At 36.2% G+C, this 24,169-nt stretch overlaps 1 protein-coding gene across 1 annotated transcript in view; it reads right to left on the reverse strand.

The window, feature by feature from the left end:
• Positions 1-887: 887 nt before the first annotated feature.
• si:ch211-127i16.2 overlaps positions 888-24,169 on the reverse strand; it is a 75,110-nt gene continuing 51,828 nt past the window's right edge. Inside the window, exons 11-13 of the mRNA XM_021472240.3 lie at positions 17,848-17,934; positions 13,055-13,155; positions 888-1,508 (exon numbers count right to left, since the gene is read on the reverse strand). Of these exons, the coding sequence (XP_021327915.1) occupies positions 1,220-1,508; positions 13,055-13,155; positions 17,848-17,934 (477 nt within the window). The 3' untranslated portion in view covers positions 888-1,219. The remainder of the gene's footprint in view (positions 1,509-13,054; positions 13,156-17,847; positions 17,935-24,169) is intronic.

The following is a 24,169-nucleotide window of genomic DNA, read 5'->3' on the forward strand; positions in this document are numbered from 1 at the left end:
ATGTGCAAAGCAGTCTAGAGGCAGAATGAACAAAGCAGTCCAGAGGCAGAATGAACAAACAGTCCAGAGGCCAAAAGCAACACGATTATTTTTGGACAAACATTTAAAAAGTTATAAGCAAATAAATGTTTTCCCTCCGGACCACTAGGTGCACTGTAATGCTGCACATAACATCAGACCTTAGTTTTCATAAAACCCACCATTTTATTGTGAATACGTCAACGCGTTTTGGAGAAATTGCCTCAAGTACATTTTTGCAAGCTCTGTTAGATTTGTTTCCAAGTTAAATGGAAACGGTTGGTCTAATCAACTTTAATTCCATAACATTTTGGCTGTTTCTAAATTCCAAGAACGCAGAGATTGGACTTGCTTTCTTGTGGAGACCGGTCTTGCCAGGTGTCCTCAGAAGAACAAAGTCGTGAGACCACGAGGACAGAGAACGCGTCATGTGAGAAATGAGATGCTGCGTTCTTCCTGATGGTCACATGACTTTCACGTGATTTAAACATTACAGCATTCATACAAGGATTTATTGTTTTTCCCCTTTTCAAAATATATACTATGCATAAAAAAACATTATAAATATACGTTGCACAATACAAATAAAATAGATTTAATATGAATTTCAGCAAATAAACACCCTTAATGTGTTTATTCCTTTATTAAGATGTCCATGGTAATGTTTAATGTATATTCCCCGTTTCATTAAGGGAAACTCCTGAAGTAAACAAGTTATATCTCTGAACTTTAATAATAAATCTATATCAAATGCTGAGCTTCCCACCTTCACCTCCCTATTGCAGTTTTAAGCATTAGAACTGAACTTTGGCAGCTGATGATGACGTTACACGAGAACACGAGGGCGCAAGACCGCTGAAGAACGCATATTGAGAAACAGCCTTTGTCTGCATGGTCTCTAGATCATGTGATTTTAATTAGGTGAAAATCGGATAAACGCTCTAGTACAAGTTTGTTCAAATAGATTTTAAATAGTTTTTAAATGGTGCGTTTGAATCGGCTTGAGCCAAGGATTCAGAGGAAAACATTTTTTGATTGTAGCCCATTGCGTTCAAATGTTATATTGATAAGTGATGGCGCTAGATTTTAAGTTAAGACACCTGTGGTGCTGTTTAATTCAAATCCACACTAGCATGTTTTATAAATTACATGTTAAAACAGCTTGCCATAAGGACACTCAACTACTTCCCATTAAATCCATTTAAATCCATTTAACTGGTAGTTTTGGTTTGGCTAACAGATAAGCGCCCACCAGTGCGGCTGTTGTCATCACCACACCGAGAAGACAGAGAGACCTGGACCTGCCCTTTGAGCCCTTTCTGGGTGCTCTTGGCTTCAGAGATTCTCGCACTGCGTTCAGCTCCTCTCGGGACAGAGATGAAGGACACAGCTGAGCCAGAACCTCCATAGCCGCCCGTTGACCTGCCTGAACCGCCCCGTCAAGGTATCCACACCATATAGTTGCAGTCTCTGTGCCTGCCCAATGAATCCTGACAAAAAAGAGAGAAAAAAAACAGATATTAACTATATATGTTTGTGTTTGTCAATTTGAATAATGTATATATAAGTTAAAGTATATATAAGTTCACCAAAGTTTTTCTTGGTAGTGGCCAAGATCATGATTTTGGGTATGTCATTCAGCATTTAGGCCCTGTAGACTTTCTAATGCAATATTAATCATAAATTGTGTACAATATAAACCACATTTCTAATAATAGCGATGTGCTGCATTTTGTGACCTATCAGGAATCATGAGTATTTGTGCCTTTCCTATATGCTGCTATTTTTTTTTTTTTTTTTTACTTAAAGCAGAGGTGCCCAAACTTTTTCTTTTAAAGGGCCAAAATCAAACTTGACTGAGGCTTTATTAGGTCAAAGCTAAATATAGAATTTACTAATTTATTTAATAATAATAAAAATTTAAAAAAAATTAAATTGTAAATTATCTAATACAGTATTTTTATTCATTTTATTATGAACTTATTCTAGTAAAAACCAAACAATCTAATTTATAACAGAATTACACTAGTTTTTGCCTTGGTTTGCTCACTGATGTCTTCTGCATAGTCCTCTGTCCGTCGAGTGACAGTATTTACATTTTTTGAAAGGCAAATTCATTTATTATGCATTCATTTGCCGGCAGCTACAGTAGCTTTCTGCAGCTTTCACATGGTCGCCCACTGAAGGTAAGCATTCAGTACCTGGATGGGAGACTAGGCTGCTCCAAGAAGTAATGTTAGTAAGGCCAGCAGGGGGTGCTCAATTAAGAACTCTAAACTTCTCAATGAGCGCCGTCTTTCGGGTGAGACGTTAAATCGAGGTCCTGACTCTCTGTGGTCGTTAAAAATACAAGGATGTACTTCAAAAGGTGTAGGGTTTTTACCCTGGCATCCTGGCCAAATTTGTCTAATGGCTTTCTAGTCATCCCAATATAATAATTGGCTTCATCACCCCACCAAATCAGCCAGTGTGTGGTGTTCAGTCTTCACAATATGGCTGCCGTCGCATCACCTAGGTGGATGCTTCATACTGGTAGTGGATGAGGAGATTTCCCCCAAAAATGTGTAAAGTGCTTTAATTATACAGAAAAGCTCTACATAAATGTAAGGAATTATTATTATTATTATTACGACATTTAATTGAAACATTTCATTTCAGTTAGATTTTTGTAGCTCAGCAATAAAACAAAAGGTTATGTCACATTAGAAATTATCTCTGTGTTAAAGGCAATCGCCCCAACCCTCTCCATCACTCTCATTCTCCTCTCAGATGGGATGGTGGGCCAAATCAAAGGTTACAATGGACCAACTTTGGCCTGCAGGGCTTACTTTGGCTATCTCTGGCTTAGAATATATTTATTTTTGGCTTGTATAATGAAAATTCTTTATATTGACAGAATAATTTATGTTTACTTTTTACTAACATTTTTATTTACTTATTTTTTAGATCCTTAAATCTTTATTTAAGAGAATAAAATCTACAGTTGAAGTCAGTAGATGACTTCCACTGTCAGTAGATGACCCCTCTCAAATCATTTTATAACGATGGTTTGTCCTGTAGACTATCGAAAAAACAAAAAATATATATATATATATATATCTTAAAGGGGCTAATAATTTTGACCTTAAAATGTTTATTTTAAAAAAAAATTGAGAACTGCTTTTATTCTAGCCAAACAAAAATATTATCAGACATACGGTGAGAAATTCCTTCCTCTGTTAAACATCATTTGGTAAATATTTAAAAAAGGAAAAAAAAGCAAAGGGGGGCTATTAATTCTGACTTCCAACTGTATATTATTAATTATTTATTGGAGTTGTTACAAAAGTAGGAAAAACTACGTTTACACATAAAGACATGTTTATTTAATTTAAAAAATATAATATAATAGTATAATGCAATTATAATGTTCTTATTTGTTTTTTAGCATACCTGTTACCTACTTCATATCATATTTGAATGTAATTAAAAAATGTGACTTGATTCAGTCAAATGATATATATTTTCAGTTCGCAGCTATTTGTTTTCTTTATTATTTTGGTTTTATTAATTATGTAATGTAGAAAATCTGCTTATTTTTCAGGAAAAAACTGGTGTCAATATCACTTCTGGCTATTTTTAGCTTTGCATAACAGCTTGATATACGGCTTGATATTGCAAACTGGTATTTCTGGCCATATTATTTTAATGCATTCTCTTAATTATAAGCATTGGTCTGTAGCCCGAACTGTTTTACTGTTTTATTTAAATGTTTTGCTATTCCTCTCATTATTTAAAAGAGAGTGAGAGAGAGAGAGAGAGAGAGAGAGAGAGAGAGAGAGAGAGAGAGAGAGAGAGAGAGAGAGAGAGAGAGAGAGCATCACTGCAAAATGATTAAATGTAAATGTAAACATAATTCCCTACAGTGGCTAAAACAAAATCAGAAAAGACACACAATCACAGAAATAAGCTTACTTCCACACAAAAAAATAAAGTGGATACCATTAAGTCTTTTAATTGAACAAGTTTGAAGATGAAATACTACTATTATTGGAGAGGAATGCATTAAAATAACCTATAGTGACAGTAATGGCATTAATAATGTTCCAAAACGAATATAATGTTCATTTTTCAAATAAACGCATTTCATTTAAATTTCCTTTTCATCCAAAAAATCCTTACTACTACATAAAAAGTGTAGTAATTGTTCTCAACATGGATGATAATAATGCTTGTAGAGCAGCAAATCAGCATATTGAAAAGATTTATGAAGAACCACCAAGTGGGAGTAATGATGCCGAAAATGCAGCTTTAAATCACAGGAATACATTATACTTTGAAGTATATTAAAAGAGAAAACTCTTATTATAAAGTGCAATCATTTTTCACACAAGTTCTGTTTTAATGTATTTATGTGGAAATAAATGAAGCCATAGTGATCAGAATTGACTTCTTTCAAAAAGTAAAAATATACAGTGTTGTGCATATATGAATACACCCCTCACAAATCTATTTTTTATTCATATTTTATAGGATTCTTTAAAGTAATAAATCTGTGCATTTGCATTTGTTTAGTCAGTACTGAAGCCAAATCTTGAGCTTAAATAACAAAATAACTTACAATAATGGTTAAAAATTTGTACACCCAAATTTATTTGTTAGGGAAAATTATGAAATAACATTTTCTAAAATATCAAAAATCAAGAGAAACAAAAATATATACAATTTTGTTGAAATGTTGTAGTTTTTCATTTTTAGCAATAATTTGCATGAATTTAAATGTACTATCTTTCAATTTCTAAAGATGTTCTGTGTCTAAAATACTATAATATAAAATACTCCAACTTATATGACCCTTATTCACTGAGGAATGGATAAAAATACCGTTATACCATCATAAAAAGCAATGTATATAGGAGACAAGGATTAAATAGATGGAAAGATGGCGAGTTGCGCACCAAGTGACCAGGGACCTCATGTATGACCTGATGCGTTCGCCAGGTTTCACGCTCACTTTGGATCTACTAATGATTAAATGAACGTGGGAATGTGCGCTGATCCATTCTTGTGTGTGTCTGTTTTATTTTTATTGGCGACTCCTAAAGGCAGTTGTGATAAATTGCACACTACAAAGTGTCTTTGAGCCGTGCAGTGGCAGCTGTAAGAGATGGGTTCATCCGCATGTCTAGCAGGTATATAAGGTTTCCATACCATGCAGTTGACCAGCCAAACATTAAAGCGCAATTTGCAGCGATCGCCGGTTTTACCATTGTAATGGGAGCGATCAACTGCACACACATTGCTATAAATAAAGACGAATTAGCAACGTGAATCAGAAACATTACCATTCAATAAATGTGCAAATAAAATGTAATGCACAGACTTATTAATGATTCCTACTTGTCTTCCTCGTGATGAAGAGTAGGCTAAATCTGATATGTAGAGGGGGGGGGGAAAAGAAGAATGAGGTTATCAGACGCTGGATTCGAACCGAGTTCATGCTCGAACATGTCAAAACATGTTGCCATGCATTTTACGAGCAACGCCACTCACACTGTTAAACACAACACAAAATTTTACACCTTTACATTGCACTATTTCTTTTTTAATCCACTCCGTGCAATGTTCAGACTCCACTGTGTTAACTGCATCAGCTAAACTTTCCCACTCCATTTTTTTTTTCTTTTGTTATTAATTCCGAAGGAGAAACTTGCAAATAACACAGTTTTTCTCCGGTCTACCTTCAAAAGCAGCACCTCCAATTCCCATTCTGTTCAAAGTTTCTCTTTTTGCTTGCTTTTGCCATTGCTTTTTCGTTGGGTTTTGCCAAAGTAGAGTCATTAGCATATTCATATGGGGGAGGAGGCAGTGAGGGGTTTTTCGCTCGTGCACGTGCGCTCAGTTTCACGTTCATTCGGATGTACAAAGAGAATATGCGTGTTATTTGGCAGTGTTTCATGCATCTGAATTTTTTACTGCGAATGCACATTTGCAGCTTTGTGCGTAAGCAATGTTTTAAAATGATTTCAACGCAAGTCTTCGCACATGAGGCCCGTGGTTTAAAAAAAGAAACAACTTCTGCAGTTTGACAGTACTTTAGGTTTTGAATGAACGAGAAGGGAGAGGCGGTAAGTACAGACAAGGCAATTTGCAAATTGTGCAACAAAAAGGTGATCGTAAGAGATGGAAATACCTCAAACCTAAGGTTGCGTTTACGAATCTAGCATCCACCACCAGCTGCAAGGATGGACCTGAGTTTTCAAAGCTTCCCAATGTAGGACCAACAACATCTAAGTCCATAAGATGATAATGGGGGCCTTCGGTAAAAATACAAAGTACAAAAGGGATAGTGTCCATTGGAAAACTTGTACTGCTGCAGTGACAAACACTTGACACAGGAATAGTCTCTTCCCACACAATGGAAAATAGGACATGGTAAAATTTAATTGATTTATGTGTGCGTCTCTGCGTGAAAACTGTTCTGGATGGTTATGTTAATTTAATTCAGTTTGATTGTTGTAATTGCAATTTTTTTCATAAACTGCTATTTGTTGCTACTAAAGGTTGTTCATATGGTTGTGCATGTTATTTTATTGTTGTTTCAGTATTAGTGTTCGGTATTCAGTGTTTGAATGGTTTAGGCACAACAGTTTGGTGACGCTGTCTAACGTCATCTTTTTTTATTTTTATTATTCACAGTTACACAGTATACCGAGGTAAAATAGAAAGGATGTTTAGCTGTATTTAAATTTGTATACCGCCCACCCTAATATACAGTAGGCCTAACTATTACTAATAATATCTAGATGCAGTTTGACATTACACAAAGTTTAGACCTGCAAGATCTGCATGCAAGCGTTCACAAAACACTAACAAAACAGCAACAAAAGTGAACAAAACGCTAATCTGACAATCCTAGTACCTCCATAGGGTGGTTAATTTATGCACATATAAAGCAGCTCTGACAACCTCCAGCAGATAAGGCACATATTCATGTCTGCTGTGAATTTAACACAAATAACTTTTAATTGGCTTCTCAAAACTGCTTATTGCTGCATTCAACAATACACTCTCCATGCGAGACCGTTTCCCATCCACCTCGCTGTTTAGTCTTTATGCATTATGGATGTGTGGACTTGTGCATAAAACCCCTCAGGGATCTTCTTTACCCACAGTGCTTTGCACCTATGCTCTTTGTCTGTGTGAATCAGTAAAACATGAAAGCGGTTTGTTTTCTATTCCACCATCGATAGCAGGAAAGAGAAACTCTTCTTCCCCTGGAGACCAGCAGAATATCTAACAGTCCACAGTCAAACTTTTCAGGTCAAAAACCACCTTTAGTCAGAATCACAACAGCCAAGTACAACCTTGTCACAACTCTGTCTGTCTAACTAACTCACTGACACTCTGCCTGTTGAAGTATCGTTCTGTCTGTCTGTCTGTCTGTCAGTCTGTGTTTGTCTAACTAGCTCTCTGCCTGTCTAACTATTTGTTTGTCTCTAATCGTTTGTCTGTCTATTTTTCTTTCTCTCTGTCTAACTGTATGTCTATCTTTCTGTATGTCAACTATCTGTCTGTTTACACGAATGCATTTTAGTTTGAAAACTCATAAATTTTGCTACGGTTACGCCATCCGTCCACACTACGCCGGAGTTTTTGAGCACCGAAAACGGAGAGTTTTGGAAATGCTGAAGAGGCCTTTTTCATTCTAAAATGCTGCTCCGTCTTAGTGTGGATGGGGAAAAACTGAGAAATCTGAAAATGGAGGCAAGCTACTGACATTCGCCTCTCTGATTGGGGCCTTTCCTCAGTATTAAGTAGCAAACACACATAGTTCAGTCCTGCAAACTCTCCTTGTAAGTTCAGACTTCGCAAGTTTGATATGGAAAACAGACTCCACAGAACATGTTGGGTAAATCTTCAAAGGGAACAGTGTACTTTTTAAACTTATTCACATCACCCTGACTACGTTGTTTAACTATATTTTAACAATAAAGTGAAAACATGATATAAGGAACTGCTATTTTCATTTTGATATTAACAACTTAACAGACAGCAGAAATGTTGAGGCGTTGTGCTGCATATGAGCGTTCTCTTCACTGTATGTGTACTCACAATGGAGCCTAAAACATTACTGCCTCCTTTTATTTTCATTGAAAATACGAAACATATCCTCTCTTTTGCTGAATATCAGTTTTAATAATCAATCATGGCAATTATAAAACTATAACGTACAATTAGTTAATTTATTATAGGAAAATAAAGGCAAACAATCAGTCAATATGCAGAATGCACCTGGTTAGATTAATTATTACCTTATCTTTGCGCTCAGCCAAACACGTTACCCGAGAACAAGTAATAGATTCAAAATACCAAAGTCGGGGAATACGTCGATAGACAACAAGATGAATTAAATATCACGTTTAGCAAATATAGTGAGATTAGATCCAGCAGTAGATCCTTGATGAACACTCCGACGAGCACAGCTTTCATTAGGCTAGATAGGCTGCAGCGCATGTCAGAGAGTGTGTGTGTGTGGTCATGTGATGTGCGTTTTCAATGTTTTTGTCGTTTTGTTTTGTTTTAGACTGACAGCTGTTCAGAAACACTGGGTGAAATGCTAATGTGGACGCGGATCGTTTTCATTCTAAAATGCGGTTTTAAAACTAAATCGCACTAGTGTAAATGGGGCCCAACTGTCTGTATTATGTCTGTGTTGCATTGGCATCTCTCTCTCTCTTTCTCCCGCTTTTTCCTTCATCACAGGTCCCACCCTATTCACCTTATTCTCAGCTGTCGAGTGGGCGCTGCCATTTGAATCTTTTTGTCTCGCGACTTCCGGTCACATTCACTTCCATTCATTTTTTGACGTTAACAACTGCTCGTTACGCTGCTTGATGTTGCAATTTAATATTTTCTTATTATATTATTCTACTTGGTCTGTGTAGTCATGCAAACATTTGTTTGTTGAGCAAGTAGTTTGGCCATTTTCTGCCGTTTATTATTCCTAGTCATTTCTCCCATAGGCGACTGAATCGGAAGTTCTAAGACAATCGCGAAAACAGGCGCACTTCCGCATTTTAGAATAAGGTCAATTTACATTGGTAAGATCACCAGGGATTGGCTGGAGTGATGTAGGGCCTCTTTTTAAAAAAGTTGAATAGTCGGGGAAACGCAGAGGGAGTTGGATGGTGTGTTGTTTGAAATTGCTAATTGAAAACTATAATAACTAGCGATACTTGTTGTGGATTGTATATTCTAGTGTTGTGTGTGTAAACTTGGTTTATTATTGTTGTTATCCCTCCAGTGGATTCCACACTTTTCTTTATTGTAAATATTTTCTTGTTTTTATATATCCAGGGTTAATTTTTACAACTAAAATTCCATGATTTTTCCAAGACTTTCAAGTAAAATTTCATGACGTAATGTTTCACACAATGTCTACATATGCGTGCTAAAAGAAAAACAATGCATGTTCAAAGTAACTACAGCATATTGTAAAACATGCAGCATTCTACTTAATTTCAATTTATATTTATATCTATGTAAAATTGATTTAGAAAATGCTTACACCGCACTAATAATGTGAGAGTATATAATTGGCAAAGGACAGAATAAAAGTCAAGATAACTAACCCTAGGTTTCCACTTCATTTATTCTTCCTTGGCGGGGTGCCAAACCAAAATTAATTCCGCCATGACTACAGAACAGCTTCTCAATCAAAACATACAGTCGTTTTTTATTTATTTATTTATTTATTTTTTATAGCGGGTTATAATCGCACCAAATTGTATCAAAAGGTAAGTGATTTATAACAGCGCAAACTTTTCTGTAACCGTAGTAGCACTGTGAATTATTTTTTTAACCCCTTAAGGTGACATGCTGACTAACTGTCTCACAGGTGCGTGATGCGTGAGGCTAGCAAACACGACATAGCTTTCAATTAGGTTGACCTTTGTGGATAAGGAAACGGTGTTGTATGAACTTTACTGAAGACATCCATTAGCCTACATATTTAATTTGGATAAAAGCGTCGCTTTGGATAAAAGCGTCTGCTAAATGACTAAATGTAAATGTAAATGTAATTTAGTTTGCACAAAGATTTGTTTCAAAACTATTTCTCAATTCAGTTCCAATTTCCAGCAAACAAATAAATAAACAATAATAACAAAGAACTGTGATCAAATGAATTATATCCAAACACACTTCCTAATCATATACCCCGTATAGTGATGCAGACGTCTTCAAAAGTTTCTGTCTGTCTGCCTAACTGTCTGTCTATATGTACTGTATGTCTGTCTAACTACGTTTCTGTCTGATTAACAGTCTGTCTTTCTGTTTGTCTATCTGTATCTCTATTTATCTATCTATCATCACCAGGATTTTTAAGAGAATGTATTTAATTTTCTTTTACCTAAATTTGTGGCCTAAAATTGTGAAGCTGTTCAAGAGCTGAGGCAGTTGTATTTCTAATAAAGTTCACTCATAGAGCCCTACTTCACATTTTCTTTCAACCACAAAAGTGCAAATTCTGTGAGATTCCACATGATACGTTAAATTGAGTTTTTATCTCTGTATGGTGTCATTCCATCTATTCTTTCTGCTTCATAAAACTCAAGCGGCCCAAGCATGCATGCATCAAGTTTACACATTAAATCAAGTATTGCAAGTTGTCAGCATCTTGGCCAGTACTACAATTTTAAAAACCACAATATGAATGGATGAGGTTTAATGTACAAACGAGTCTTGTAGCATCTGAGAGATCGAAAGCTTCAAGTTTTTGTCCACTTTTCCAATTGGGTCAAGGACAGATTACAGGCCTCCATCAGAAAACAGGTACCAGTCTCTACAATATGATGAACTCATTCCTCTCCCTATGGATTTAATTCTATTATGGAAATTTCCCTTCGAATCCCGGCACACGCTTTCTCTCTTGTGCGCTCTTTCTGTACGTTCTCCTTGGACGAGCATTAGTTCACCCCTGTCAATCGCTTAACCGGCCCATTTTCCAATAGCTTTTGAGCCGGGCTCCCATGAGAGCTCCGTCCTTTTGACATCTAGTCATGCATTCGGGAAGCATCTGCACTTCAAGCTAAAATGGGCATTTATGTACTGCTCTCACTTTTATCTGTATCTGCAGATGACATCTGAAGTCAAGGAGATCTATGATTAAATAGCATTCAGCCAACATTCTGTCACTATATTTACTCTTCTTCTAGACTCTTCTAATGTATAAAAATTATAATAAAAAAATTGACGATCTTGAGCACTTCTCAGTTCATGTATCTGTCAAGTTCCCTAAGCACAAAGAAGCAATAACTGCAGTCATTACTGTTATGTTTAACAATGTTAAATATAAGTTGTAAATATGTTTACTTTAAGTATTATTATTATTATTATTATTATTATTATTTTAAATTACCTAATTAATTGGTGCAGGGATTACTGTTAATGATACTAACAGTAATTAACATATGCTTTGTTACTGTTGTTGTTATAATTATAAAATATTTTAATTTAATAGACTATATTTCTTGTGAGCATAAGTAAATAATAAACTTTTTTTAATTGACTAGGGTAACAGTAGAGCAAGTTAATTTAGAGCCAGGAGTACTGTTATCGATACTAACCGCAATTAATAAATGATTTTGTAATTGTTAATATTATTAAACATTTTAATTTCCCCTTAATTTCCCAGTGTACTAGTACTGTTTTGCTGTTGGAAAGGCATCTGTTGTGTAAAACACAAGCTGGAAAAGTTGGCATTTCATTCCGCTATGGCGACCCCAGATGAATAAAGGGACTAAGCTGAAGGAAAATGAATGGATGAATGAATTTTTATTTAATTGACGACAATTGTTGTAAGCATTAATAATAAATACATGGTTTATTACTTTATTTTTTATCCATTTAATGTTGTAATATTAATACAAAATTAGTTTGGTGCCTGGACTACTGTTATCGTTAATAACAGAAATAAAACTACTTCTATTACTACTAATATTAATAATAATGATATACTCAAATAGCATTAACAACCACTGATAAACAAATGAACTAATAAACTAACTTACTAACAAACTAACTTAATAACTAAACAACTAACTAGAGCAACTAACAAACACAGAAATGTGGACTAAGATGTGCATACAACTAAAATGAAACTAAACTAGATCTGAGGCACTGTTACTTGCCAAAAAAGAGCTGTATTTTTTGCCAAGTCAGTTTTTTTCTAACATACTATTTAACTCCTGCTTAGTCTTCAAAGTTTTTAGATGGACATTATTTTAAGTTGTAGTTGAATTGGCAACTTTTATTATTTTTATAGTGTTTCTTGGAAGTTGGAGGTTGTTGCTAAAAGGGATACAGCTGCAGCCAGAAGTTAAAAGAATGATCTATTTTAATTATTAAATTACCCATTAATTAGAATTTTATTTATAAGTCCTTAAACCCAACCTTCAAGTAAAGTAAAAATATTAATTGCTGAACAAAGTAATAAAAATTATGCTATACTGATGTGAGTATTCCACTAAAAGTCCAAAGACATGCAATATAGATGAATTGGGTTGCTAAAGCTAAATTGTCTGTAGTGTATGTGTGTGAATGAGTGTGTGTGAGTGTTTCCCAGTGATGGGTTGCTGCTGGAAGGGCATCTGCTGTGGATAACATGTGCTGGATAAGTTGACAGTTCATTCTGCTGTGGTGGTGACCCCAGATTAATAAAGGGACTAAGCAGAAAAGAAAGTGAATGAATGAAATGAATAAATGATGCAAGTATCCACTGCTGTATCCCATGTACAGTAGACTAGTTTCTGTATGAAGTGCAGATAGCCTATGAAAAAGCGTGCCAAAAAACACAAATTTTGTGCTCCATAGAATAAAAAACTGCAAGTTTGGAACGACAAAAGGGGTGAAAAGATGACATTTAATTTTCATTTTTTTATGTTTGTGAGCTATTCCTTGAAGGACAGAGAATGCAGTGAAATGAACCATGAGGGCTTTAAAACAGGCTTTGTTGAACATGAAGAGATTTGGCCAGTATAGTGGATGGGTTTACCTGCCACAGGGCTTTCGAAGGCTGGGATGGTAAAACGTGAGCATCCCGGGGGTCATTACATTCACAGGACACCCTCCGCTATACTGCTCCTTCCCCCAATCCTGAAAACACAACAAAACAATTAACATTTCGCAGCACTCAGTGTGTCAATGTGAACTCCAATTTCAGGCTAATAAAACGATTGGAGAAACGTTTACATTTGTCTTTTATTTCCCTAGAGAGACGGATTTAATATGCAGGTACCTTTAACATTGACACTGACCGAACGTCTCATTGTCTGGCAGACAGTCTTCTTATGTCTCTTCTCGTTCAGTGGGTTATTTTTATATTAATGCAGCTTCACATCATCATAAACTCACCGCAACCTCCTATTTCTAACTTTTAATAAGGTCACTTCAATGAATTCAGCGTGGATTGGACTAAATGTTCCCTTTATGCTTGTTCAGTTCATGTTCAAACTGAATAAAAGGTCCAGAAATTATTTATAATTTAATTAAATGAATGACTATTCATTATTCATAACATTATTCATAGTTAGAGCCCTGCAGGCTTTGCACGAAATACCCTGATGGTTTTAAGTAGACAAGTTTGTAAATGTTGAATGCTCTTAAATGCTCTTGTAGATTTTCTGAAGGTACTTGAAGCAAAAGCTTTAAATAATCCCAGTCAATTAATATGCTTAGCATGTTCATAATGTGTTTTAGGACTTAAATGATAAAAAAATACAGTATTATGACACCTCCTGCGACTCTAATTGCACAGTAGTATGCAATGTTTGCATCATATTTCTATGAAAACAATAGTAACATCATTATTAGCTTGATACAGTCTGCTGAATAATAAAGTGTTGGCACCTCCACACCACAAGGTGTCAACACAAGTTAAAGATAACTGGCCAGCATATTTAAAAATAAATGCTTATCTATATCAATTTAAGAACACCCTGAAGGTGACCTACACTCATCTGCCACTTTATTAGGTACACCTGCCCACGCAGATTTTATTAAGCCAATCACATGGCAGCAAGTCAATACTGCAGTTCAAACCGACCATCAGAATCAGGAAGAAAGGTGATTTACTGTAAGTGACTTGATTAGGTCAGAATTTGTCATCAACAACATGAAAGTATGGATCCATCCTGCCTTGTATCAACAGTTTAGGTTGGTGGTGGTGGTGTAATGGTGTGAGGAATATTTTCTTGGCACACTTGGGCCCATTAGTACCAATTGAGCATCGTGTCAACGCCACAGCCTACCTGAATATTGTTGCTGACCATGTCCATCCTTTTATACCCATAGTGTACACATCTTCTGATGGCTACTTCCAGCAGGATAACGCGCCATGTCATAAACTGTGAATCATCTCAGACTGTTTTTTGGACATGACAATGAGTTCACTGTACTCAAATGGCCTACATAGTCACCAGACTCAATCCAATAGAGCACTTTTGGGATGTGGTGGAACAGAAGATTCACATCATAAATGTACAACCAACTTATTTTCAGCAACTACGTGATGCTATCATGTCAATATGGAACAAAATCTCTGAGGAATTTTTCCAGTATCTTGTTAAATTTATGCCACAAAGGATTAAGGTATTTCCGAAGGCAAAAAGGAGTCCAACCCAGTAATAGTAAGGTGTACCTAATAAAGTGACCAGTGAGTGTTTGTATACCCTGTAGTGTAAAAAAAATAAAAATAAATAAATCAACACTAATCAAATTGCCTGAACTAAGAAACTCAGGGTGCTTTCACACCTGTGAATCGATTCAGTTGTTCCGAAACAGAGATTACAATTGTTACATTGTTGCTCTTTGCTCTTGGAGCAGTTCGCTTTCACACTGCAAAGTTTCTATTTGGACCAAAAGAGCTAAAACAAGTCACGTGCGAGTAAACTCTCCTCACATTGGTCAGAGTGTCAGGGTTTATTTTGCAGCGTCCCGCTCAGCTGTCAGGAGAGGTGGTGGTTTGGTGGTGATTGACAGGGTGCGCGCGCGACGTGTCTGAGTAGAGACGCGGTGGGGAGGGGTGAGAAGGGTGCGCGACGATGCCTATTTGAGGACCGGGAGGGAGACGCAAGATTACCGGGAGATCATCACTTGTTTGCGGGCATCCGGAGACTCGCGAAACTTCCCGCCCTACTCATAATTCTCTCTTCATATAGCCGTAAGCCTATTACATATCCATAAAACACTGTGATATAACCGCGCTCGGATCGGATCGCTTTCTCACTGCAATCGATCCGCTCCAGGGTTCGTTTCAATCGAGCCGAGACCACCTTAGTCAAGCGATCTCGGAGCGATTACTTTGGCGCGGAACAGAACGCGATTGCCCTGTTCACATATGCCAAACGAACCGTGCTAAATGGGCAAACAAGATACGTTCCGAAACAAAAGTGTAGGTGTGAAAGCACCCTCAGAGTAAAACCCATTATTGATGAATAAGAAAAGAAAATCATAAGTATGACAAATTTATGAGGTACTAAGCCATGGTTATGAGATGAATTTTATGAGATAAAATTCATAATTGACAAGACGTAAAAATTGTGAAGTACTGTCATAATTAAAAGATAAAGCTGAAATCATGAGACTGTCATAAATTTGACGCAAAAACAATTAACTTATGGTTCCTTAAGGTTATATTAAATTAGTTGTTTAGACAATATAAAGCAAAAGTTCAAATGATTACACACTATGCAAGAATTAAAAAGTCAAAATGGACAAATTTGAAATGATTAAATACTAATAATTGAGAGAAAAATCTAAATTATGAAAAATAGTAAATCAGAATTATAAAAAAAATTCTATAATGTAATTTAAGAATGCCATTTATTATTACTATGTTTTTGTAGGTTATCATGGAAAGCAAATGTGTATTATAGCTCAGCATTTTGGCATCTCTGCTTTCCGCAATGACCCCATAAACTCAGCACATACAACTTCTCTGGACTCTGAAGGTAATTTTCTAGTTGAAAAGGTAGTGTATTTCCTTCCTGAGCTGCAGTTCACTGGAAAATGGCCTTGCCGTCAGTATTCCCATCATCCTCTCCAGCTCTCTCTGCGATCCTCAATCCAAGCAGTTGCTCAAGGCTATTCTCTCTTTTCACTTTAGAGTGCTAAAGTGGCCTGAGCCCCTTTCGCGCCAAGGCGGAAAAATGTTAACATACTGTTGTAGATGATGGCTGTCAAACCAATGTGGCCGTTTGTCAATCTCAATTAGGCTTTCTGCAAGGTCTATGGTGCCTTTTTACCTCTCAGGGGGAAAGAATTCCCATTTCTATTGTGTGAAATGGTGCATTCAGGCGCAGTGGAGGACCGGTTCTCAGCTTTGGCCAGCGAGGAATAGAAGCGGCCGCAGAGATTTCCATTTGGCTCGATGCCCGTGGCGAGTGTCACATTGAGACTTGTCAAGGAGGTGATGAACTCTAGCAGGTCTTAATAGGTTCATGCCTGATTCTGGACAATGCGTGTTGTTTTCTCATGCTGACTCATTCAGAGAGAACACAGGAGCTTTGACATTTGGATCTGTTCGAAACAATGAGACGATTTCACTGACTGTTTCATCTGTATGGCTTCCAAACTGTTGGACAATGTAGCATTGTGGGAAATCTATAGCCATATATCTTTGACAGGACATATCAGATTAGTTGAATGTGGAACTGTGTTGTTATGAATGTATACTGGTTAGCGTGTAAACAATAGGTCAAATGAAAGGTTAAGTTAAATACTTATACTTGGCAGTCTTATTTTTAAAAAGCACATATGGAAAGTTTCTGCAGCTTTGCCTGAATGACATCTGTAATTTCCAGAAATGAAAACCGGCCGTAAAATAGGTCATGCTGTTGACATTGCCGGAGGTCTAATTTAAAAATGCATGAAAATGTTAAGGTTTTCATCTAAATGAAAGTAATTTGGTAGACCATGTCTTAAAAACATTACTAAACAACACCTTAACAACTGTAGCTCTCAAGGAGAAATTATGGCTGAATTTGTTAAAAGGATATACAGTACCTACTTTATTGCATAATGAGCTGTGGAATATAATATTCTTATAAATCACTGCAGTCTTAATGATTCTGCATTGATGCATAAAATATACACATAAAAATGTAAATAATTAGATCTATCATAAATATGTATGCTTTATTATAAGGTATCCACAGTATTTCTTAATTTTAACATCTATATTGAAACTAGAGCTGAAATATCTGTCTTAAGTGCATGACTACATTTTTGAAAGCTGTGCAATTTTAAAATTGCTTATGTAATTATTAATTGGTTCCACTTTATAAACATATTTTACTGAAAATCACGTCACTAAAAAAAGGCAAATTTCCAGTTCATTCCTGCAACTGTTTGACAAATCTTATTTGCAAAAAATACCAAAATAGGTGGAGTATAAGAAAAAAAATTGCATTTAAAATGTATATAATTTATTTATGTAAATTTCTGTATAATAAATAGTCCTAATAACATAAATGACTACAAAAAACATATTTTTGTTTAGTCAGATACTTTAAAATGCACTAAAAAATGCCACACACACAAAAAAAGGTTTGAGTCTATTTTCTACAATTTCTCCTAAGTGCAACAGCTGCCACAAAATATTTTCTGCATAATTTCTCCATTTCCCTCAAACTGTTTTCCATACACTCCAGGTGCACCACAAAGGAGGCTGCACGAGGAAAAAGCTCCATAAATGCTCCAAAATAAAGCTGAAGCGGAGGGTTTCGCGAGACAATGACTAGAAATTCTGTGACTCAGATAACATATTGGCTGAGATTCACCACACACCTTTTCTGCATAGTGAATGTAGGTGGACGCCTCCGGGCCGAGGTACTTCACCAGGCTGGAGATCACTGCATCTCTTCTCTCCTCCAACTAAAATAAGCACAGAAATATTTCTTTTTCATTTTACAAAAAGAAAATCTATTACAGGATAACATGTGCTGAAGATAAACACATTTCTTGGTTTGGAATATCAAATAAAGACATTAGTAATGGAATCTAATAGATTTCTCTCTGCATTGAAAGTATATTTACCCCAAAATCTGGCCTTTTTTAAATGTTAATAATGAGATCAAAAAATAAGTCCAAATGAATCAACGAGTTAATCCTCATATTATAAAGAGACATGAATTATGATTTTTGAGAAAAAACAATTTAATTAGCTTTTATTCACATGTTTAAACACTGATCAGTGCACAGTGTTTACAGAATTCAGCATAGTTGACAACAAGGTTTATTCTTTCATGTCAAACCATTATGTTTAAGTTTTCACAAGAACCAATGAGGTTTGTTCTCTCATGTCAAGCTGGTATGATGCTTGAAACTGCTGGGATGGAAGCTGAGCTGACAATAGTACATGCAACATCCATATCACAGAGAGGTGCAATAAAGGCAATCGATTTACAGTGTGTGCCAAGTGTTTATCTTGCATACGTAGGTTGTTTATCCAAATTTGTCTGAATTAGATGTGATTAGATCTAAACAATATATTACTTGCTTTTTTTAATATGATTATTAAATTTATAAATAATAATAGCATTTATCTAGGGACATGTTATATAACAAGAAATATCGTTATTACAATACGTAACAACAATATTGCATATTGCAGATTTTCCTAGTATCATGCAGTCTATAAACTTTGGTACACAAAACATAATGTATTCATACCAAACTTGGTGTGCTTTAAGAGAAGAGTGACCAGAACTTTACTGCACAGTTTTGGCACATTGCCACCTAGTGGTCTGGAGATAAGGAAAAAAAATATACTGTAGAAAAAATAGTTTGTTTTGAAATGCGGCCAATAGATCGTCTATCTATACTTTCATTTGCAGTAAAACCTCCAGTTTGCATGAGAAGTATTTTTATTATAAAGTGAAAAAGCTCCTCATGCAAACTGGAGGTTTTACTGAATTTCAGAAAAAAACATTCTCTGTCCACACTACAGCCTAAATGGCTGGCATCAGTATTTGAAGCCTACCTGTCTTGGCTGGGCATCTGTTTCAAAAGTTTGTTTTTCAGTCCTTTTACAATCAAACACCAGTGTTTTCAAACTAAACAGGGTCTTCAGCATTTTCTAAATGAATGTTTCATTGGTTGAAGATCCCAGAATTGTTTGGAACAGATCAGGGAAACAGATCATGTTAACAGAGGAGAGGGATTGGGAAAAATCAGGATCCAGATTCAGCTTATTAAGGCACAAATGAAGCCATGTGTGCTTCCGAATGGCCGTATTTAAATTTCTGTTGTGTTTCGTCTGGTGCAAACAGATAAATTCCCTATTACTGCTTATCTCGTCACAAAGTGTGTTGTTAGGACACTGGGTTACAATGTAACCTGCTTACCTTATGTTTACGATCGTAATATTTATATAATTTGCTAATTAATAACCTCATGTCAAACTCTGAATCTGCATTTCATTTTGGAGTCTGTTACTGTCCACTGGAGGTCGCATTTCGGTCACAGACACATGTTTCGGCAGCCTTCCTGACTGACTGAATAAATGAATGAACTAACAAACAAACGAACGAAAGAATGAATTAAATATTCAGTTTTTAATCAAGGCAACCCTAGGACGCTGAAATATAATTGGCTAAACTGGCAATGGGCAGGTTAAAATTACCAAAACAAAGACAATGTTTCGGCATGGAAAGCACATTTTCAAAGCAGAATATCTGACTTAAGCATTATTTTTCAGATAAACAAGTATGTTCACTTGGCATGTTTCCTAAATATCTGCAAACATATCATGGTTTTTATGCTTTAGATTAGTTAAAAACTTACATACAGCACCTTTAAAACAAACAAAAAACATTAGTGTAAATGGCAGCTATGTCTATAGTTATAATTAGTTGAATCTAATTTGCTAAAAGTTACAAGTGTTGGAGGAGTGGGCTGCAAGGAAAAAATACACACAGTTAAGATAAACTCATGAATTTGAAACATTGAAATCTTTTGTTACACTGCTGTATGTTTGTAAATTGTGTTTTGCATATGTGAATTGCATTTTACAATTAATGTATTTTATGTTGGTTGTGAACAAGAATTGGGGTTTGTAAATATATCCGCTTTGTAAATACTAATTCGGTTTCATGCATGTGAAATTGTTGTATTTTTTCCATGAATTATTATTGGGACTAATCTGACTCCTAAAGCTTTCTGCCCTGCATTTCATGCAACATTTGAGCATAAACAAAAACATTCTCAACCACTTTGCCTCTAGAAGCACATTTGTCAAACAAAACAAAACATCATTAAATATTTAAGAATTATTTAATGAAAAAACTTCCCTGGTCGGTCACCTAACCTAAACAAAACCAATGTTTTACAAATATCTGAACTATCTAGATCAGGGGAGCCCAAACTCAGTCCTGGAGAGCCGGTGTCCTGCAGGGTTTATCTCTATAACTTGCCTCAAAACATCTGCTTGGAAGTTTCTAGTATATCTAAACAGAGATTGATTAGCTGGTTCAGGAGTGTTTAATAGAGGTTAAAGCGAATAACTGAGTTTGGACACCCCTGGTCTAGATCACTAGTTATCAAATAAATAAACAAATTACTATTGAGATAACATATCAATGTGACAGCGGGTAGCACAATCACCTCACAGCAAGGTCAGTGGTTCAAGCCCCAGCTGGGTCAGTTGGCATTTCTGTATGGAGTTTGCATGTTTTCACCGTGCTCGCGTGGGTTTCCTCCGGGTGCTCCAGTTTTCCCCACAGTCCAAAGACATGTGGTATAAGTGAATTGGGTAGGCTAAATTGTCCGTATATGTGTATGAATGAATTTGTATGGATGTTTCTCAATGACAGGTTGCGGCCGGAAGGGCATCCACTGCGCAAAAACACATGTTGGATAAGTTGGCGGTTTTATTCCACTGTGACGACCCCAGAATTAAAAAGGGACTAAGCAGAAAAAAAAAAATGAATGAATAACATATCGAGATGTAAGTGTCAAAGGGGCATACTGTAACTGCATTTAGCATGAACTTTATTTATATATGTTCATTTACTTGCAAATGGCATACAATGTGCATGCAAAAAATATGACTTTTAATCGCACATCAAAATACATAATAATAATAATAATAATAATAATAATAATAATAAATAACCAGCAGTAATGGCAAAAACAGTAATATAAGCCATCTTTTTGACAGCAAGCTAAACTTGACTTCATTTTCTTCACTGTAAGATACAGACTGGTTCTGACTCCTCCACCTCCATCAATCTGAATAACTCCTTTCCTTTTCGGTCTCCGTGAGTTATGGGCAGAAAGGGGCTGGGCCGCGCACCCCTGCTGTTACTATGCCAAGCAGTGACAGATGTTATGGGAGCGAATAAAACCCTGCATCTGCATGTTATGCACACTTCCACTTGAACCGAGTGTCCCGGACCATAATTCAGTGTGCAGTTATGGCTGTGCAGCAGGTATGGGACGGGGCGGCGGAGGAACCATCTGTGGGGGGGTTGTTATAAAAGTGTCCATAAGGATCTAGAGGGCCAGCCACTATCTCTAATGCCTGGCCATAAAACAAACCGCACAAAATTACACTTCATGTCCACACTTCAATCTTTGCCAGCTCATTCATGTGAAGTTAATGCGGAGTAACGGCAGAAAGCACACGCAATGCTGAGTAGTCAGTCAGAGCTCTCTGCACATCTGTATAAAGAAGCTGAGGACATGACTCGTCAGTTTCCCAAGAGCAATCTCAGTTAATGAATGCGAAAGATGGAGATTTCAACAGAAAATACTACAGTAGCAAGCACAAATTAGCATGTTGTATTAGCAGAAGAGAACTAGATTGGCTTGTCCATCTGATTCATTATGAATGACACGACTATCTTCTGAGTGGCTTAGAAGAACTGTTGCCATCTATAATGCATGACTACGGATGGCTTGGGAGAGGTTTGTCATAAGAAACATGCTTATCAGACCAGTTTATCTAAAAGAGGGAATTCTGGTCGTGACTGGTTTGCATAGATTTTAGCTTTAGGCTGGTTATTTTGAGCATGCAGGATGTGTGGCAATCTTTGTTTGACGGAGCGACGAGTAACAGATAAATCAATATTTTGGCATGTTATCAGTCATGAAGAGATCCTTTGAAGAGTCAGAGCTGGAAATATTTGTTCTCCCAAGATAACGCTTGCAGTTTAACGCTGTGGCAAAGACATTAAGGTAATCACTCATCTGATAGCGCTTGTTTGCGTTGACAGTTTGGTTATGGAGAAAATTAATTAGCGTTTTCATTGATCTGCCACAAACACTCGCAGAAAGACTAGCTTAGACTAGCATGAAAGCTACGCTTGTGTCAGTTTCATGATTGGTCTGTTGCTGCTGGATGCTGTAACTAAAATGCAAAAGCAAAAAGCATTTCTCAGTAGCTGTGCAATCTGACAAGAAAGGAGAATATGATGTTAGTGTAGATGTAGTATGTAGAAGACGGGAAATATTATATACTGTCATGATGACAAAGACAAAAATGCTGGGTAATACAGACTAAACCAAATGCTGGGTTAATTTTTTTAATTAAATTTATAGGACCAAATATATCCCAATGTTTGGGTTTGTCCATATTATACCCAATTTTGGTTTAAATAACCCAGGATTTCTCAGAGTGTTGAACCCAGTTATTAAAACTAAATACGAGGGATGTCCATTCAGGCCCGATCACGTGGTTTCAGACCTGATTGGAATCAAGTGTTACCTCCCAATATATGTATATATATAGTCATTATTTTTTTTACACACTTATAGTTATGCAGTGGCACAGAGTTAGACCTCTTGACTTCACACAGAAACAGCAACACGGCATCCCTTGACATCCCATGACATCCCTTTGTTGCATAAATGCTATTGGTTAAATGCGGGCAAAATAGAACACAGATCTTGAAGTGCAAAGCACGAGTATGTCTGCGGTTTGGAGGTATTATAAAGTTGATGACGACAACATTGTCATAGCCAACTTGTAAGATATGTAAACTTGGCATTGCAAAAAGTGTAAAGGAAAGGGCTACATTTAACACACCAATTCTGATAAGACCCCTTAAAAAACAAATGTAGAACCTCGATTTAAAATGTCATCTCGCCACTATTTTACAGAGAAAGCTCTACCAGCCCTTTATAAGAAGATTTCTGACAAATTACTTGTTCTATTATAAGATGTACCATATGTTTTGCTCACCATGGACATATGAAGTTCATCCACAACACCCATGTCTCTACAAAGCCTTTATGTATTATAGAAGTATCGGATCGGGATTCGGTATCAGTAGATACTCAAAATCAAATGACTCGGACTCGAGGGCAAAAAAACTTGATCAGGACATCCCTACTAAAAACGTGTTGGAAAAAAAAGCACTCAAGGAAATGTTTGAAAAAAAGCACAATTTGACAGGAAGGCTAATAGTTGTATTGTTATGAATATTATTTTTTATATTATCCATGTACATTATCCATGTTTCTGCGTGGAGTTTGCATGTTCTCCCTGCATTCGCATGGTTTTCCTCTGGGTGCTCCGGTTTCCCCCACAGTCCAAAGACATGCAGTACAGGTGAATTGGGTAGGCTTAATTGTCCGTAGTGTATGAGTGTGTGTGGAGGGTGTGGATGTTTGCCCTTTCACTGCGTAAAAACGTTCTGGATAAGTTGGTGGTTCATTCCGCTGTGGCGACCCCGGATTAATAAAGGGACTAAGCCAAAAAGAAAATGAATGAATGGATAATAATAAATTCCAAATTTAAAATAGCCTATGATCTGACAAAACTGTAATGACAAATTCTGTTTGTTCCGCTTAAAATTATCAGAAAATATCAATGACAATTACAAAGTTTTTGACAGACATGTTTTTATCATCATGTTCATGACAGGTTTATGACAGACATGTTAATATCATCATGTTTATGACAGACAGTGTTAATTTTGACAGCAAATTCTGATTTAGTTTTTGTCTTAGTGTTTTGACTAAAATTCAATTTTAGTTTTGGTCATTATTTCGTCTTCTGAATTATTTTAGTTTTAGTCTAGTTTTAGTCAACATGACAGACATGTTTATATTGTCATGTTTATGACAGATTTATGACAGACATGTTTATATCATCACGTTTATG

Source organism: Danio rerio, chromosome 10 (assembly GCF_049306965.1).
Source record: "Danio rerio strain Tuebingen ecotype United States chromosome 10, GRCz12tu, whole genome shotgun sequence".
In the NCBI taxonomy this organism is placed as follows: domain Eukaryota; kingdom Metazoa; phylum Chordata; class Actinopteri; order Cypriniformes; family Danionidae; genus Danio; species Danio rerio.